We start from the raw sequence: 19669 nt of genomic DNA, 5'->3' as shown, positions 1-19669 counted from the left end.
CTGAAGTCCCCTGGCAATGAGCATGTAACCCCCATAGCAAAAAGTATATAACCTCCCGGCAATGACCTTGTAAAAACCCCCCCCCCCCCCCCCCCCCGGCAACAAGCATGTAACCCATATTTGCCTACCCTCCCGGAATGGCCTGGAGGCTCCCACAAATTGTGTCCCCCTCTCGGTCCCCCGGGTGGGTGTGCAAGTCTCCTGCATCACCCCCGCACCCCCTTCCACGCTGCATAAAATTCAGCATTTCCAGTCCGCTGGGATTTTATTTCGCGTCATTTTAGAACCTCCCCCAATCCACAGATTGATGCGGCTGACTGTCATGGGGGCGGGGCTTGGTCACGTCAGCCTTGTCCCGCCCCCCTTTCACTCCTCTCCGGGCTTCTCGTGGAGAGGAGTGAAAAAAAGTAGTCAGGTATGATGTAACCCCTGGTAACGAGAATTTAACCCCCTGGCAACAAGCAGGAAACCCCTGGCAATGAATACAGAAAAGTAGTATTTGCAGTCCTCACCGTGATTCGGACGGATTATTAACTTGATATTGGATTTCTATCTATCTATCTATCTATCTATCTATCTATCTATTCATCTATCTATCTATCTATCTATCTATCTCATATCTATCTATTCATCTATCTATCTATCTATCTATCTATCTATCTATCTCATATCTATCTATCTATCTATCTATCTATCTATCTATCTCATATCTATCTATCTATCTATCTATCCACACACACACGCACAACACACACACACACACACACAGTATATTCTATAAACCCCGCTCGAAGCCAATGCTTTAAAAGCTAGTCTGCTACCTTGTGATTGCCTCTGTGTTTGTGCATGTGTGAGAGAGAAAGGGCTGTAGTTTCATTCGCTGCCAGCAGATGGCGGTGTTTCGGAGACTCACGGACACTAGACATATATATATAGAGATGATAATATACAGTACACACACCAGGCAGCAGCAGCAGCACATTGCTCCCTCGCCCCGCAGCTGATCACACCCCCAGCTGATGTCACAGTCCCGGCTGCTGGGCTCACAGATCTCATTTCTTTCTCAGTCACATCGTCCGGAATCTGCAACGTGTCCTGAGATACACTGAGATCTCCTCCAGCATGGAGGTAAGTGCTGGGCTGGGGGGACATCGGTAACCGGTACCCAGGGGTACACTGAGATCTCCTCCAGCATGGAGGTAAGTGCTGGGCTGGGGGGACATCGGTAACCGGTATCCAGGGGTACACTGAGATCTCCTCCAGCATGGAGGTAAGTGCTGGGCTGGGGGGACACCGGTAACCGGTACCCAGGGGTACACTGAGATCTCCTCCAACATGGAGGTAAGTGCTGGGGGGACACAGGTAACCGGGACCGTGGGGTAACACACACCCTGCCTGCAACCAGTGGCTACACTGCTATATACCCCCACATGCTGCCACTGCTGTTATATACCCCCACATACTGCTATATACCCCCACATGCTGCCACTGCTGTTATATACCCTCCACATACTGCTATATACCCACACGCTGCTACATACCCTCCACATGCTGTCAGTTCTGCTATATACCCTCCACATGCTGTTAGTGCTGCTATATACCCCCACACGCTGCCACTGCTGTTATATACCCTCCACATACTGCTATATACCCACACACGCTGCTACATACCCTCCACATGCTGTCAGTTCTGCTATATACCCTCCACACGCTGCCACTGCTGTTATATACCCTCCACATACTGCTATATACCCAAACACGCTGCTACATACCCTCCACATGTTGTCAGTGCTGCTATATATCCCCACACGCTGCCAGTGCTGCTATATACCCCCACACGCTGCCACTGCTGTTATATACCCTCACATACTGCTATATACCCTGCACACGCTGCTATATACCCTCCACATGCTGTCAGTGCTGCTATATACCCCACATGCTGCTATATACCCTCACATGCATTCCACTACTGCTATATATCCCCACATGCTGCTATATACCCTCCACATGCTGCCAGTGCTGCTATATACCCTCCACATGCTGCCAGTGCTGCTATATACCCTCCACATGCTGCCAGTGCTGCTATATACCCTCCACATGCTGCCAGTGCTGCTATATACCCTCCACATACTGCCAGTGCTGCTATATACCCTCCACACGCTGCTATATACCCCCATATGCTGCCAGTGCTGCTATATACCCTCCACACGCTGCTATATACCCCCATATGCTGCCAGTGCTGCTATATACCCTCCACACGCTGCTATATATCCCCATATGCTGCCAGTGCTGCTATATACCCCCATATGCTGCCAGTGCTGCTATATACCCCCATATGCTGCCAGTGCTGCTATATGCTGCCAGTGCTGCTATATACCCCCATATGCTGCCAGTGCTGCTATATACCCAACATGCTGCCAGTGCTGCTATATACCCTCCACATGCTGCCAGTGCTGCTATATACCCTGCACACGCTGCCTGTGCTACTATATACCCAATATGCTGCCAGTGCTGCTATATACCCCCATATGCTGCCAGTGCTGCTATATACCCAATATGCTGCCAGTGCTACTATATACCCTCCACACGCTGCCAGTGCTGCTATATACCCTCCACATGCTGTCAGTTTGTGGAGTGCACGCAGGATAATCACACGCACACATGTATTGTGCACGCAGGATAATCACACACACACATGTATTGTGCACAACAGAAAAATCACACACATACATGTATTGTGCACGCAGGAAAATCACACACATACATGTATTGTGCACGCAGGATAATCACACACATACATGTATTGTGCACGCAGGATAATCACACACATACATGTATTGTGCACGCAGGATAATCACACACATACATTTATTGTGCACGCAGGATAATCACACACATACATGTATTGTGCACGCAGGATAATCACACACATACATGTATTGTGCACACAGGATAATCACACACACATGTATTGTGCACGCAGGATAATCACACACATACATGTATTGTGCACGCAGGATAATCACACACATACATGTATTGTGCACGCAGGATAATCACACGCACACATGTATTGTGCACGCAGGATAATCACACACACACATGTATTGTGCACGCAGGAAAATCACACACATACATGTATTGTGCACGCAGGATAATCACACACATACATGTATTGTGCACGCAGGATAATCACACACATACATGTATTGTGCACGCAGGATAATCACACACACATGTATTGTGCACGCAGGATAATCACACACATACATGTATTGTGCACGCAGGATAATCACACACATACATGTATTGTGCACGCAGGATAATCACACACACATGTATTGTGCACGCAGGATAATCACACACACATGTATTGTGCACGCAGGAAAATCACACACATACATGTATTGTGCACGCAGGAAAATCCACACATATCATGGTGGATCACACACATACATAATCACACACATACATGTATTGTGCACGCAGGATAATCACACACACACATGTATTGTGCATGCAGGATAATCACACACACACATGTGTTGTGCATGCAGGATAATCACACACACACATGTATTGTGCATGCAGGATAATCACACACACACATGTATTGTGCATGCAGGATAATCACACACACACACACACACACATGTATTGTGCACGCAGGATAATCACACGCACACATGTATTGTGCACGCAGGATAATCACACACATACATGTATTGTGCACGCAGGATAATCACACACACACATGTATTGTGCATGCAGGATAATCACACACACACATGTATTGTGCACGCAGGATAATCACACACATACATGTATTGTGCACGCAGGATAATCACACACACACATGTATTGTGCACACAGGATAATCACACGCACACATGTATTGTGCACGCAGGATAATCACACGCACACATGTATTGTGCACGCAGGATAATCACACGCACACATGTATTGTGCACGCAGGATAATCACACGCACACATGTATTGTGCACGCAGGATAATCACACGCACACATGTATTGTGCACGCAGGATAATCACACGCACACATGTATTGTGCACGCAGGATAATCACACACATACATGTATTGTGCACGCAGGATAATCACACACACACATGTATTGTGCACGCAGGATAATCACACACATACATGTATTGTGCACGCAGGATAATCACACACACATGTATTGTGCACGCAGGATAATCACACAAATACATGTATTGTGCACGCAGGATAATCACACACATACATGTTTTGTGCACGCAGGATAATCACACACATACATGTATTGTGCACACAGGATAATCACACACATACATGTATTGTGCACGCAGGATAATCACACACACATGTATTGTGTATGCAGGATAATCACACACACACACACATGTATTGTGTATGCAGGATAATCACATACACACATGTATTGTGCACGCAGGATAATCACACACACACATGTATTGTGTATGCAGGATAATCACACACACACACACACACATGTATTGTGTATGCAGGATAATCACACACACACATGTATTGTGCACGCAGGATAATCACACGCACACATGTATTGTGCATGCAGGATAATCACACACATACATGTATTGTGCATGCAGGATAATCACACACACACATGTATTGTGCTCGCAGGATAATCACACACATACATGTATTGTGCACGCAGGATAATCACACACATACATGTATTGTGCACACAGGACAATCACACACACATGTATTGTGCACGCAGGATAATCACACACATACATGTATTGTGCACGCAGGATAATCACACACACACACGTGTATTGTGCACGCAGGATAATCACACACACACATGTATTGTGCACGCAGGATAATCACACACACACGTGTATTGTGCACGCAGGATAATCACACACACACATGTATTGTGCACGCAGGATAATCACACACACACATGTATTGTGCACGCAGGATAATCACACACACATGTATTGTACACGCAGGATAATCACACACACACATGTATGTATTGTGTATGCAGGATAATCACACACACACACACACATGTATTGTGTGTGCAGGATAATCACACACACACATGTATTGTGCACGCAGGATAATCACACGCACACATGTATTGTGCATGCAGGATAATCACACACATACATGTATTGTGCATGCAGGATAATCACACACACACATGTATTGTGCACGCAGGATAATCACACACATACATGTATTGTGCACGCAGGATAATCACACACATACATGTATTGTGCACACAGGATAATCACACACACATGTATTGTGCACGCAGGATAATCACACAACATACATGTATTGTGCACGCAGGATAATCACACACATACATGTATTGTGCACGCAGGATAATCACACACACACGTGTATTGTGCACGCAGGATAATCACACACACACATGTATTGTGCACGCAGGATAATCACACACACACGTGTATTGTGCACGCAGGATAATCACACACACACACATGTATTGTGCACGCAGGATAATCACACACACACACACACACACATGTATTGTGCACGCAGGATAATCACACACACATGTATTGTACACGCAGGATAATCACACACACACATGTATTGTGCATGCAGGATAATCACATACACACATGTATTGTGCACGCAGGATAATCACACACATGTATTGTGCACGCAGGATAATCACACACACACATGTATTGTGCACGCAGGATAATCACACACACACATGTATTGTGCACACAGGAAAATCACACACATAGATGTATTGTGCACGCAGGAAAATCACACACATACATGTATTGTGCACGCAGGATAATCACACACATACATGTATTGTGCACGCAGGATAATCACACACATACATGTATTGTGCACGCAGGATAATCACACACATACATTTATTGTGCACGCAGGATAATCACACACATACATGTATTGTGCACGCAGGATAATCACACACATACATGTATTGTGCACACAGGATAATCACACACACATGTATTGTGCACGCAGGATAATCACACACATACATGTATTGTGCACGCAGGATAATCACACACATACATGTATTGTGCACGCAGGATAATCACACGCACACATGTATTGTGCACGCAGGATAATCACACACACACATGTATTGTGCACGCAGGAAAATCACACACATACATGTATTGTGCACGCAGGATAATCACACACATACATGTATTGTGCACGCAGGATAATCACACACATACATGTATTGTGCACGCAGGATAATCACACACACATGTATTGTGCACGCAGGATAATCACACACATACATGTATTGTGCACGCAGGATAATCACACACATACATGTATTGTGCACGCAGGATAATCACACGCACACATGTATTGTGCACGCAGGATAATCACACACACATGTATTGTGCACGCAGGAAAATCACACACATACATGTATTGTGCACGCAGGAAAATCACACACATACATGTATTGTGCACGCAGGATAATCACACACATACATGTATTGTGCACGCAGGATAATCACACACACACATGTATTGTGCATGCAGGATAATCACACACACACATGTGTTGTGCATGCAGGATAATCACACACACACATGTATTGTGCATGCAGGATAATCACACACACACATGTATTGTGCATGCAGGATAATCACACACACACACACACATGTATTGTGCACGCAGGATAATCACACGCACACATGTATTGTGCACGCAGGATAATCACACACATACATGTATTGTGCACGCAGGATAATCACACACACACATGTATTGTGCATGCAGGATAATCACACACACACATGTATTGTGCACGCAGGATAATCACACACATACATGTATTGTGCACGCAGGATAATCACACACACACATGTATTGTGCACACAGGATAATCACACGCACACATGTATTGTGCACGCAGGATAATCACACGCACACATGTATTGTGCACGCAGGATAATCACACGCACACATGTATTGTGCACGCAGGATAATCACACGCACACATGTATTGTGCACGCAGGATAATCACACGCACACATGTATTGTGCACGCAGGATAATCACACACATACATGTATTGTGCACGCAGGATAATCACACACAACACATGTATTGTGCACGCAGGATAATCACACACATACATGTATTGTGCACGCAGGATAATCACACACACATGTATTGTGCACGCAGGATAATCACACAAATACATGTATTGTGCACGCAGGATAATCACACACATACATGTATTGTGCACGCAGGATAATCACACACATACATGTATTGTGCACACAGGATAATCACACACATACATGTATTGTGCACGCAGGATAATCACACACACATGTATTGTGTATGCAGGATAATCACACACACACACACACATGTATTGTGTATGCAGGATAATCACATACACACATGTATTGTGCACGCAGGATAATCACACACACACATGTATTGTGTATGCAGGATAATCACACACACACACACACACATGTATTGTGTATGCAGGATAATCACACACACACATGTATTGTGCACGCAGGATAATCACACGCACACATGTATTGTGCATGCAGGATAATCACACACATACATGTATTGTGCATGCAGGATAATCACACACACACATGTATTGTGCTCGCAGGATAATCACACACATACATGTATTGTGCACGCAGGATAATCACACACATACATGTATTGTGCACACAGGACAATCACACACACATGTATTGTGCACGCAGGATAATCACACACATACATGTATTGTGCACGCAGGATAATCACACACACACGTGTATTGTGCACGCAGGATAATCACACACACACATGTATTGTGCACGCAGGATAATCACACACACACGTGTATTGTGCACGCAGGATAATCACACACACACATGTATTGTGCACGCAGGATAATCACACACACACACATGTATTGTGCACGCAGGATAATCACACACACATGTATTGTACACGCAGGATAATCACACACACACGTATGTATTGTGTATGCAGGATAATCACACACACACACACACACACATGTATTGTGTGTGCAGGATAATCACACACACACATGTATTGTGCACGCAGGATAATCACACGCACACATGTATTGTGCATGCAGGATAATCACACACATACATGTATTGTGCATGCAGGATAATCACACACACACATGTATTGTGCACGCAGGATAATCACACACATACATGTATTGTGCACGCAGGATAATCACACACATACATGTATTGTGCACACAGGATAATCACACACACATGTATTGTGCACGCAGGATAATCACACACATACATGTATTGTGCACGCAGGATAATCACACACATACATGTATTGTGCACGCAGGATAATCACACACACACGTGTATTGTGCACGCAGGATAATCACACACACACATGTGTTGTGCACGCAGGATAATCACACACACACGTGTATTGTGCACGCAGGATAATCACACACACACACACATGTATTGTGCACGCAGGATAATCACACACACACACATGTATTGTGCACGCAGGATAATCACACACACATGTATTGTACACGCAGGATAATCACACACACACATGTATTGTGCATGCAGGATAATCACATACACACATGTATTGTGCACGCAGGATAATCACACACATGTATTGTGCACGCAGGATAATCACACACACACACATGTATTGTGCACGCAGGATAATCACACACACACATGTATTGTGCACACAGGAAAATCACACACATACATGTATTGTGCACGCAGGAAAATCACACACATACATGTATTGTGCACACAGGATAATCACACACACACATGTATTGTGCATGCAGGATAATCACACACACACATGTATTGTGCACGCAGGATAATCACACACATACATGTATTGTGCACGCAGGATAATCACACACATACATGTATTGTGCACGCAGGATAATCACACACACACACATGTATTGTGCACACAGGATAATCACACACATACATGTATTGTGCACGCAGGATAATCACACACATACATGTATTGTGCACGCAGGATAATCACACACATACATGTATTGTGCACGCAGGATAATCACACACATACATGTATTGTGCACGCAGGATAATCACACACACATACATTTATTGTGCACGCAGGATAATCACACACATGTATTGTGCACACAGGATAATCACACACACACATGTATTGTGCACGCAGTATAATCACACACACACATGTATTGTGCACGCAGGATAATCACACACACACATGTATTGTGCACGCAGGATAATCACACACATACATGTATTGTGCACGCAGGATAATCACACACATACATGTATTGTGCACGCAGGATAATCACACACATACATGTATTGTGCACGCAGGATAATCACACACATACATGTATTGTGCACGCAGGATAATCACACACACACATGTATTGTGCACGCAGGATAATCACACACATACATGTATTGTGCACGCAGGATAATCACACACATACATGTATTGTGCACGCAGGATAATCACACACATACATGTATTGTGCACGCAGGATAATCACACACATACATGTATTGTGCACGCAGGATAATCACACACATACATGTATTGTGCACGCAGGATAATCACACACATACATTTATTGTGCACGCAGGATAATCACACACATGTATTGTGCACGCAGGATAATCACACACACACATGTATTGTGCACGCAGGATAATCACACACATACATGTATTGTGCACGCAGGATAATCACACACATACATGTATTGTGCACGCAGGATAATCACACACATACATGTATTGTGCACGCAGGATAATCACACACACATGCTTGGCGCCTGTATTCTCACACCGCAGTGTGTATTCCAGCCAGGACACGCCCCTTCCAAATCTAACTCTCTGCACATGATACATCCAGTGATGGGTGGTAAGGGGCCCTATACAGAGGCCAGGGCTGGGTGGCACAGTGGCAGTGACAGATAGGGCAGGGGATGCGTCGCTGCAGGGTCAGGTAGCGTCACATAGGAGGGATACGGCAGCGGCTATATCTGGGGGGGTACATGCCCTCTCTGCTTATAAGACTGATGTAGAATAATCCATCTGGCAGATCTGCTGAACATCTGGCAATTGTACTAGTGACTCTGTCAGTTCCTGCAGTGTCCAATCATCATCCTCGCCTGGGGGGAGTGATTCTCTGCAGCCGCAATATGTGCAATAGCCTGCTCTTCTGCAGAATATCTCAGTGTGCGTGTGATGGATGCACAGTACTACTTCTACCTGTCCTGTGTAATACACAGTAATGGTTCTCACCCCATTCCTATACTCTAACACACAGTACTACTTCTCCCCATGTAATACACAGTACTACTTCTCCCCATGTAATACACAGTACTACTTCTCCCCATGTAATACACAGTACTGGTTCTCACCCCATTCCTATACACTAGCACATAGTACTACTTCTCCCCATGTAATACACAGTACTACTTCTCCCCATGTAATACACAGTACTACTTCTCCCCATGTAATACACAGTACTGGTTCTCACCCTATATCTATATACTAACACACAGTACTACTTCTCCCCATGTAATACACAGTACTGGTTCTCACCCTATTCCTATATACTAACACACAGTACTACTTCTCCCCATGTAATACACAGTACTGGTTCTCACCCTATCCCTATATACTAACACACAGTACTACTTCTCCCCATATAATACACCGTAATGGTTCTCACCCCATTCCTATATACTAACACACAGTACTACTTCTCCCCATGTAATACACAGTACTGGTTCTCACCCCATTCCTATATACTAACACACAGTACTACTTCTCCCCATGTAATACACAGTACTGGTTCTCACCCTATCCCTATATACTAACACACAGTACTACTTCTCCCCATGTATTACACAGTACTACTTCTCCCCATGTAATACACAGTGCTGGTTCTCACACTATATCTATATACTAACACACAGTACTACTTCTCCCCATGTAATACACAGTACTGGTTCTCACCCCAATCCTATATACTAACACACAGTACCACTTCTCCCCATGTAATACACAGTAATGGTTCTCACCCTATCCCTATATACTAACACACAGTACCACTTCTCCCCATGTATTACACAGTACTGGTTCTCACCCCATTCCTGTATACTAACACACAGTACCACTTATCCCCATGTAATACACAGTACTGGTTCTCACCCCATTCCTATATACTAACACACAGTACTACTTCTCCCTATGTAATACACAGTAATGGTTCTCACCCCATTCCTATACTCTAACACACAGTACTACTTCTCCCCATGTAATACACAGTACTACTTCTCCCCATGTAATACACAGTACTACTTCTCCCCATGTAATACACAGTACTGGTTCTCACCCCATTCCTATACACTAGCACATAGTACTACTTCTCCCCATGTAATACACAGTACTACTTCTCCCCATGTAATACACAGTACTACTTCTCCCCATGTAATACACAGTACTGGTTCTCACCCTATATCTATATACTAACACACAGTACTACTTCTCCCCATGTAATACACAGTACTGGTTCTCACCCTATTCCTATATACTAACACACAGTACTACTTCTCCCCATGTACTGTAATACACAGTACTGGTTCTCACCCTATCCCTATATACTAACACACAGTACTACTATTCCCCATATAATACACCGTAATGGTTCTCACCCCATTCCTATATACTAACACACAGTACTACTTCTCCCCATGTAATACACAGTACTGGTTCTCACCCTATCCCTATATACTAACACACAGTACTACTTCTCCCCATGTATTACACAGTACTACTTCTCCCCATGTAATACACAGTGCTGGTTCTCACACTATATCTATATACTAACACACAGTACTACTTCTCCCCATGTAATACACAGTACTGGTTCTCACCCCAATCCTATATACTAACACACAGTACCACTTCTCCCCATGTAATACACAGTAATGGTTCTCACCCTATCCCTATATACTAACACACAGTACCACTTCTCCCCATGTATTACACAGTACTGGTTCTCACCCCATTCCTGTATACTAACACACAGTACCACTTATCCCCATGTAATACACAGTACTGGTTCTCACCCCATTCCTATATACTAACACACAGTACTACTTCTCCCTATGTAATACACAGTAATGGTTCTCACCCCATTCCTATATACTAACACACAGTACTACTTCTCCCCATGTAATACACAGTACTGGTTCTCACCCTATATCTATATACTTACACATAGTACTACTTCTCCCCATGTAATACACAGTACTGGTTCTCACCCCATTCCAATATACTAACACACAGTACTACTTCTCCCCATGTAATACACAGTACTGGTTCTCACCCTATCCCTATATACTAACACACAGTACTACTTCTCCCCATGTAATACACAGTACTGGTTGTCACCCTATATCTATATAGTAACACACAGTACTACTTCTCCCTGTGTAATACACAGTACTGGTTCTCACCCTATATCTATATAATAACACACAGTACTACTTCTCCCCATGTAATACACAGTACTGGTTCTCACCCCATTCTTGTATACCAGTGATTTTCAACCTTTTTACCTTGTGGCACACTAAATAAGATTTTAAAATTGCCAAGGCACACCATGAGATCCCCACAGGGCAAAACACATTGGCCCCCACAGGAAAAAAAACAACCTATTGTCCCCCATATAAAAAACAATCACACTGGTCCCCACAGGTAAATGAAATACATTGGCCCTTTAAATGAAAAGAAGAGACCAGTAAATAACACTTAAACTGGTGGTGGCTGTATATTGGTTTGGACATCTCTAGATTTGGAGGCACACTTGAGAACAGCTCAAGGCACACTAGTGTGCCACGGCACAGTGGTTGAAAAACACTGCTGTATACTAATGCACAGTGTTTACTTGGAGTTCTTAATACATGTTCCTATTCTGTACATACTAACACATGCACAGTATCACTTCTCTTGGCCTTGATGCTGGGTGCAGATCCCAATAAATGTATATTACTTTATTTACTGACGCTGGGTGGATTGTGTTTTGTTTATGAGAAATGCACAGTGTCACTTCTCTTGTTCTGCAGTCATTGGTGCTGATTCAATGAGCAGCGAGGTTCCACCGTAATCTCTTGCGCTACTACTATGCGGATTGCTTGCGTTCCATGTAGGCGTGAGCCCGATACGGGCGAGATGTCCGCCCCAGCGATAGTGACCTGATGTGACAATAGAGGGGCTGAGGTCTGCGACATATCGAGTAAGAGAGAGGTTCTCAGTCCTCAGGACCCCCACAGTCCATGTTTGCTAGCTCAAATTCTGGATGTGTAGATGTGACAGTTGGGGATACACAGCGCACCTGCTGGGTGACCTGGAAAACATGACCTGCTGTGAGGCACAGACCCACTGGTGAAGGCAGAGTAAAATCCATGCAGATGTCTGGCAGCCTCATGGTCTGTGTGTGTGTGGGGGGGGGGGGGAGATCTGCAGCTCCCCTACTGATTTATTATGGTCCAGCCCTAGACACAGAGGAGTGCTCCTGGGCGCAGCTCTGTGATTGGTGGAGGAGATCTGGGAATGTGCACGGGGGGAGGGGGGGGGGGTGCGACAAGGTCCTGCACGTTCTTGTGATACGGAGTTCTGTATGAAGGGCACTGATCCTATAATTCATGTGGCGAGGGGGGGGGGGGGGGGGTTCTGGGATACAGACACCTGGATGAAGAGCACTGACCTGACCATTCTGTAGCTGGGGAGGGGTGAGGGGGGGGTTCTGTGATACAGACACCTGGATGAAGAGCACTGACCTGACCATTCTGTAGCTGGGGAGGGGTGAGGGGGGGTTCTGTGATACGTACACCCGGATGAAGAGCACTGACCTGACCATTCTGTAGCTGGGGAGGGGTGGGGGGGGGGGGTTCTGTGATACGAACACCCGGATGAAGAGCACTGACCTGACCATTCTGTAGCTGGGGAGGGGGGGGGGTTCTGGGATACAGACACCTGGATGAAGAGCACTGACCTGACCATTCTGTAGCTGGGGAGGGGTGAGGGGGGGGTTCTGTGATACAGACACCTGGATGAAGAGCACTGACCTGACCATTCTGTAGCTGGGGAGGGGTGAGGGGGGGTTCTGTGATACAGACACCTGGATGAAGAGCACTGACCTGACCATTCTGTAGCTGGGGAGGGGTGAGGGGGGGGGTTCTGTGATACAGACACCTGGATGAAGAGCACTGACCTGACCATTCTGTAGCTGGGGAGGGGTGAGGGGGGGTTCTGTGATACGAACACCCGGATGAAGAGCACTGACCTGACCATTCTGTAGCTGGGGAGGGGTGAGGGGGGGTTCTGTGATACGAACACCCGGATGAAGAGCACTGACCTGACCATTCTGTAGCTGGGGAGGGGGGGGGGGGGTTCTGGGATACAGACACCTGGATGAAGAGCACTGACCTGACCATTCTGTAGCTGGGGAGGGGTGAGGGGGGGGGGGTTCTGTGATACAGACACCTGGATGAAGAGCACTGACCTGACCATTCTGTAGCTGGGGAGGGGTGAGGGGGGGGTTCTGTGATACAGACACCTGGATGAAGAGCACTGACCTGACCATTCTGTAGCTGGGGAGGGGTGAGGGGGGGTTCTGTGATACGAACACCCGGATGAAGAGCACTGACCTGACCATTCTGTAGCTGGGGAGGGGTGAGGGGGGGTTCTGTGATACGAACACCCGGATGAAGAGCACTGACCTGACCATTCTGTAGCTGCGGAGGGGTGGGGGGGTTCTGTTATACGGACACCTGGATGAAGGGCACTGACCTGACCATTCTGTAGCTGCGGAGGGGTGGTGGGGGGGGGGGGTTCTGTTATACGGACACCTGGATGAAGGGCACTGACCTTACCATGCTGTAGCTGCGGAGGGGTGGGGGGGGGGGTTCTGTTATACGGACACCTGGATGAAGGGCACTGACCTGACCATTCTGTAGCTGGGGAGTGGTGGTGGTGGGGGGGTTCTGTGATACGGACACCTGGATGAAGGGCACTGACCTGACCATTCTGTAGCTGGGGAGGGGGGGTGGGGGGGGGTGGAGACAACCTCTTTGCCGCTGTCGCTCTGTGATGTTCAGTTGTGTTTGACCTTAAGGTTTCTGTTACTTGGCATTCAGCTGTCACTGCCCATCCCAGCCTGGGACAATCCGCCAGTACTATTAAAAGACCCCCTGACCACGCTGGTGTGGTCGCACAGTGCCACGTGCTATACACGGATAATTACCGGGCCAAAAAGCACTTCCACCTTATATATTTGCCCAGATTCTAATCTCGCAGTATACCGAGCGCCAGTGACGCTGCCCCGCTATTCTGCTGAATAATAACCACCATCGCCGATTAAACCATGCGAGGAGATGTGTAACGAAGACACGTCCCCGGCCCTCGCCTGCCTCCGCTGCAGGAGAAATCTTCGATGGTCGACCGACCATCGTATCATTTCTCCCGGCTTCACAAATTTCAGTCAGTGGAAACTGATTTTTATTTGCGAGCACCGGGATGAAGACGCAGTGGGCGGCTGTCCCTTGATGCAGCCGCCCGCCCCCGGAACACATCATCCCACCTACGTGCCCATGAGAACTCCCAGTGTTCCCATAGGGCCACCCTCATCCCCGCCGTCATCCGCCCCGGCTCGCCCTCGATTACTGCAAACAGCTCGGCGACTACGCAAGTTGCCAAAACCATTCGCAAAGGGGACCTGCGCATAATAAAAGACGGGCATGTGCAGTCCCAGAAGCATTGTATAATGGGCTGCCTGCTGGTGTCTGTCCCGGTGTTGCCGTGTGTACTATTGTACTATTAGAAGCTGCCTCCTGCGACGCCGTGTATCTGGCGAGATATTTACACCGACTGCGCAGTGAGAATAATGGCGGCGGTATTCCATAGAGAAGCTACGGAATTATTGTGTCTACAGGAATGATTGCAGCGACCCCTCCTATATATAATACATTGTAGCCTGCTGATGCCGCTGAGGCACGAGGCACTGCAGGTGTTATGTATCCATGATGACAGTAGATCCAATTACACTGACACGCTCAGTGGCAAACACAGGATTTTTAGAGGGGGGTTTCTAAATATAATCCAAAATCCCCCACTCTGCAGCACATTGGAGTAAGTACGGGAGTCTGGGGGAGTGGTAACAGCCCCAAATATTGGTCTTTTTGTACACTGGATACGGTATGGAATAGAGTATTACTATGTAACAGTACAGATGGTCTATTAAAGGCTGGCCAACCTGTGGCTCTCCAGATGTTGTGAAACTACACATCCCAGCATGCTTTGCCACAGTTTTAGCATTCCATAAGAGCAAAACTGAGGCAGTGCATGCTGGACATGTAGTTTCACAACATCTGGAGGGCCACAGGTTGGCCAGGCCTGGATAATATAGGCCGTATCAAATATATAGTGGTCAGGAAAAGGTTAAACATATCAGAATAAAGACAATCATAATAGAACCATTCTGCACTTTCTAAGCTAACATTCTCCCACCTCATGGTAAGGCTCCTGTCTCTTCCTCCTGGCAGCTGCTCTCAGGTCCATTGTGATGTTTAAGGGCTCAGATCCGCACATACAGTGGATGTGGTAAGGAATAAGCTGGTACACTGGGCATGTGCAGCAGCTCTGCTCTGTCCCTTACACTGCATGGTGAGGTGGCAGCTCTACTGATATTATATACTGGTGCTATTGTTGTCATTATTTAATGCACTTGCCACCAGGAGGGGGGTTCCCCCCCCCCCCCCCCGCTGCGAAGGCCATGGGCGCTTCATTGGGCCGGTCTCTGCTGGCGGGTGCAGTGTTTGTCATGTATGTTGCAGGATAACAGTGACCACCTCCCGCACGGTGCACTAACATAATGCAGCCACCGCAGCAGATTGTCACCAATCCGTACAGCCCCAGACGCCCCCTCTCAAATAGCCCCAGACGCCCCCTCTCGTATAGCCCCAGACGCCCCCTCTCGAATAGCCCCAGACGCCCCCTCTCGTATAGCCCCAGGTGCTCCCTCTCGTATAGCCCCAGACGCCCCCTCTCGTATAGCCCCAGACGCCCCCTCTCGTATAGCCTCAGACGCCCCCTCTCGTATAGCCCCAGACGCCCCCTCTCGTATAGCCCCAGATGCCCCCTCTCGTATAGCCCCAGATGCCCCCTCTCGTATATCCCCAGACGCCCCCTCTCGTATAGCCCCAGACGCCCCCTCTCGTATAGCCCCTGGCACCCCCTCTTGTGTAGCCCCAGACGCCCTCTCTCGTATAGCCCCTGGCACCCCCTCTCGTATAGCCCCAGATGCCCTCTCTCGTATAGCCCCTGGCACCCCCTCTCGTATAGCCCCAGACACCCCCTCTCGTATAGCCCCAGACGCCCTCTCTCGTATAGCCCCTGGCACCCCCTCTCGTATAGCCCCAGACGCCCTCTCTCGTATAGCCCCTGGCACCCCCTCTCGTATAGCCCCAGACACCCCCTCTCGTATAGCCCCAGACACCCCCTCTCGTATAGCCCCAGACGCCCTCTCTCGTATAGCCCCAGACGCCCTCTCTCGTATAGCCCCTGGCACCCCCTCTCGTATAGCCCCAGACGCCCTCTCTCGTATAGCCCCAGACGCCCTCTCTCGTATAGCCCCTGGCACCCCCTCTCGTATAGTCCCAGACGCCCTCTCTCGTATAGCCCCTGGCACCCCCTCTCGTATAGTCCCAGACGCCCTCTCTCGTATAGCCCCTGGCACCCCCTCTCGTATAGCCCAAGATGCCCTCTCGTATAGCCCCAGACGCCCCCTCTCGTATAGCCCCAGGCGCCCCCTCTCGTATAGCCCCAGACGCCCCCTCTCGTATAGCCCCAGACGCCCTCTCTCGTATAGCCCCTGGCACCCCCTCTCGTATAGTCCCAGACGCCCTCTCTCGTATAGCCCCTGGCACCCCCTCTCGTATAGCCCCTGGCACCCCCTCTCGTATAGCTCCAGACACCCCCTCTCGTATAGCCCCAGACGCCCTCTCGTATAGCCCCAGACGCCCTCTCTCGTATAGCCCCAGGCGCCCCCTCTCGTATAGCCCCAGACGCTCTCTCTCGTATAGCCCCAGACACCCCCTCTCGTATAGCCCCAGACGCCCTCTCTCGTATAGCCCCAGACACCCTCTCTCGTATAGCCCCAGGCGCCCCCTCTCGTATAGCCCCAGACGCCCTCTCTCGGCCTCTACAGCAGGGAGAAGTTCTGCTTTATACTCTGCAGAGATATATGATACTACTACCCCCCTTGTCCTGGGGCCTTCCTCCCCCCTCCGTCCTGCATTCTTCAGCCTCTCAGTGTGGATCTTCCTTGGAAGAATGAGACATTATGTAAGACCACTTATTCTTCATCCACATCCTGCGCACTGGAGCTTACAATCTAATGATCACGCACATGTATGTGGGCCCGGACACCCAGCCTAGCACAATAAGTGTCCCATGCAGATTCATGCACTTTGGTCGGCATTGATCCCACGTCTCAGGTTATGGAGTCATCTCCGCCTGTAATCTGTGGCCGTGTGACGAGGGCGTAGATTTGGGCGATAAGAGACGATATCCAATAACAAATACTGGAGGGTAAAGGTCACATTTTGTTGCTCTGGGTCCTGCAGCTCCTGCAAACCCTTGGACCCAGTGTCCTTATAGCGTTGTTACCCCCTCACCCCGAGTGTCGGGGACTTGCACATGCCAGGTGTCCTGTAGACATCTCTTTCCTATTATGTGTGATTTTGTTGTCAGATGAATCTGAGACTCAGCCGCACATCTGATCTGAGACTCAGCCGCACATCTGATCTGAGGGAGAGCAGATCGGTCTGTCAGATCCATCTGAATCTGAAGATAACAGGCCAAATCTGACTAGTGGGTGGGGGCCTTAACTCTGATAATTAACAAGAACGCAGCTTAGTCAGTGAGTCTGAATCAGGACCTTGGTGCGATTGACGTTCATTCAGACCTGATCGCTGGGCTGCTAATTTGCAGAGCCCTGTCATCAGGTAATAACCATTGCAGCACACATGGTTTTACCCATCAGTCCTGAACCAGGCCCGATACTCGGTTGCTGAGTTGCTGAAAATAAGCCTCCAGCAGGGCACAGTTACAATGTATCACACATAATACATGCCACGTATTGACGTACAGTGCGTCAGCAGTAAGCAGCCGTCAGCAGATCTCTGGTGTTGGCAGTAACTGGTAGATCAGCCGGCGGAAGCGTTTCCTGGTCACACCTGCTTCCTTCCCCGTGTGTGTAACGCTGTCACTGAGGCAACTGCTGTGTCGGCATAAAGCCTGTTATTGTACGTGCAGATTATCTCACACATACACAAACAATCACAAGGTAGCAGACTAGCTTTCGAAGCTTTTGCTTCGAGCGGGCTAAGCTATTACTTTATATAGGACATATATCTTTCCATCTGCAGAATGTAAGCTGTAACGAGCAGGGCCCTCTCTCCTCATTTGCTTAGACTATATCTCTGCCCCTGTTGTATTGGTGTCAGTGTCCGCTGCTGCAACTGTCTTTTACCGTGAACTT

General features: G+C 47.7%; 1 protein-coding gene across 2 annotated transcripts in view; it reads left to right on the top strand.

The window, feature by feature from the left end:
* Positions 1–1002: 1002 nt before the first annotated feature.
* LOC146073579 (branched-chain-amino-acid aminotransferase, cytosolic-like) overlaps positions 1003–19669 on the top strand; it is a 71762-nt gene continuing 53095 nt past the window's right edge. Inside the window, exon 1 of one of the 2 annotated variants that reach the window (XM_083180820.1) lies at positions 1003–1128. In XM_083180820.1, coding sequence (XP_083036946.1) covers positions 1123–1128 — 6 coding nt within the window. In that variant the 5' untranslated portion in view covers positions 1003–1122. Of the gene's footprint in view, positions 1129–1249; positions 1271–19669 lie in introns of those variants that run through there. The other variant, XM_083180821.1, reaches the window with a different exon arrangement.

The sequence above is a fragment of the Crinia signifera genome, chromosome 4 (genome assembly GCF_055691185.1).
Source record: "Crinia signifera chromosome 4, ASM5569118v1, whole genome shotgun sequence".
NCBI classification, from domain to species: domain Eukaryota; kingdom Metazoa; phylum Chordata; class Amphibia; order Anura; family Myobatrachidae; genus Crinia; species Crinia signifera.
The sequence above is the reverse complement of the archived record's forward strand: the minus strand, read 5'-3'. Positions and strand labels throughout refer to the sequence as shown.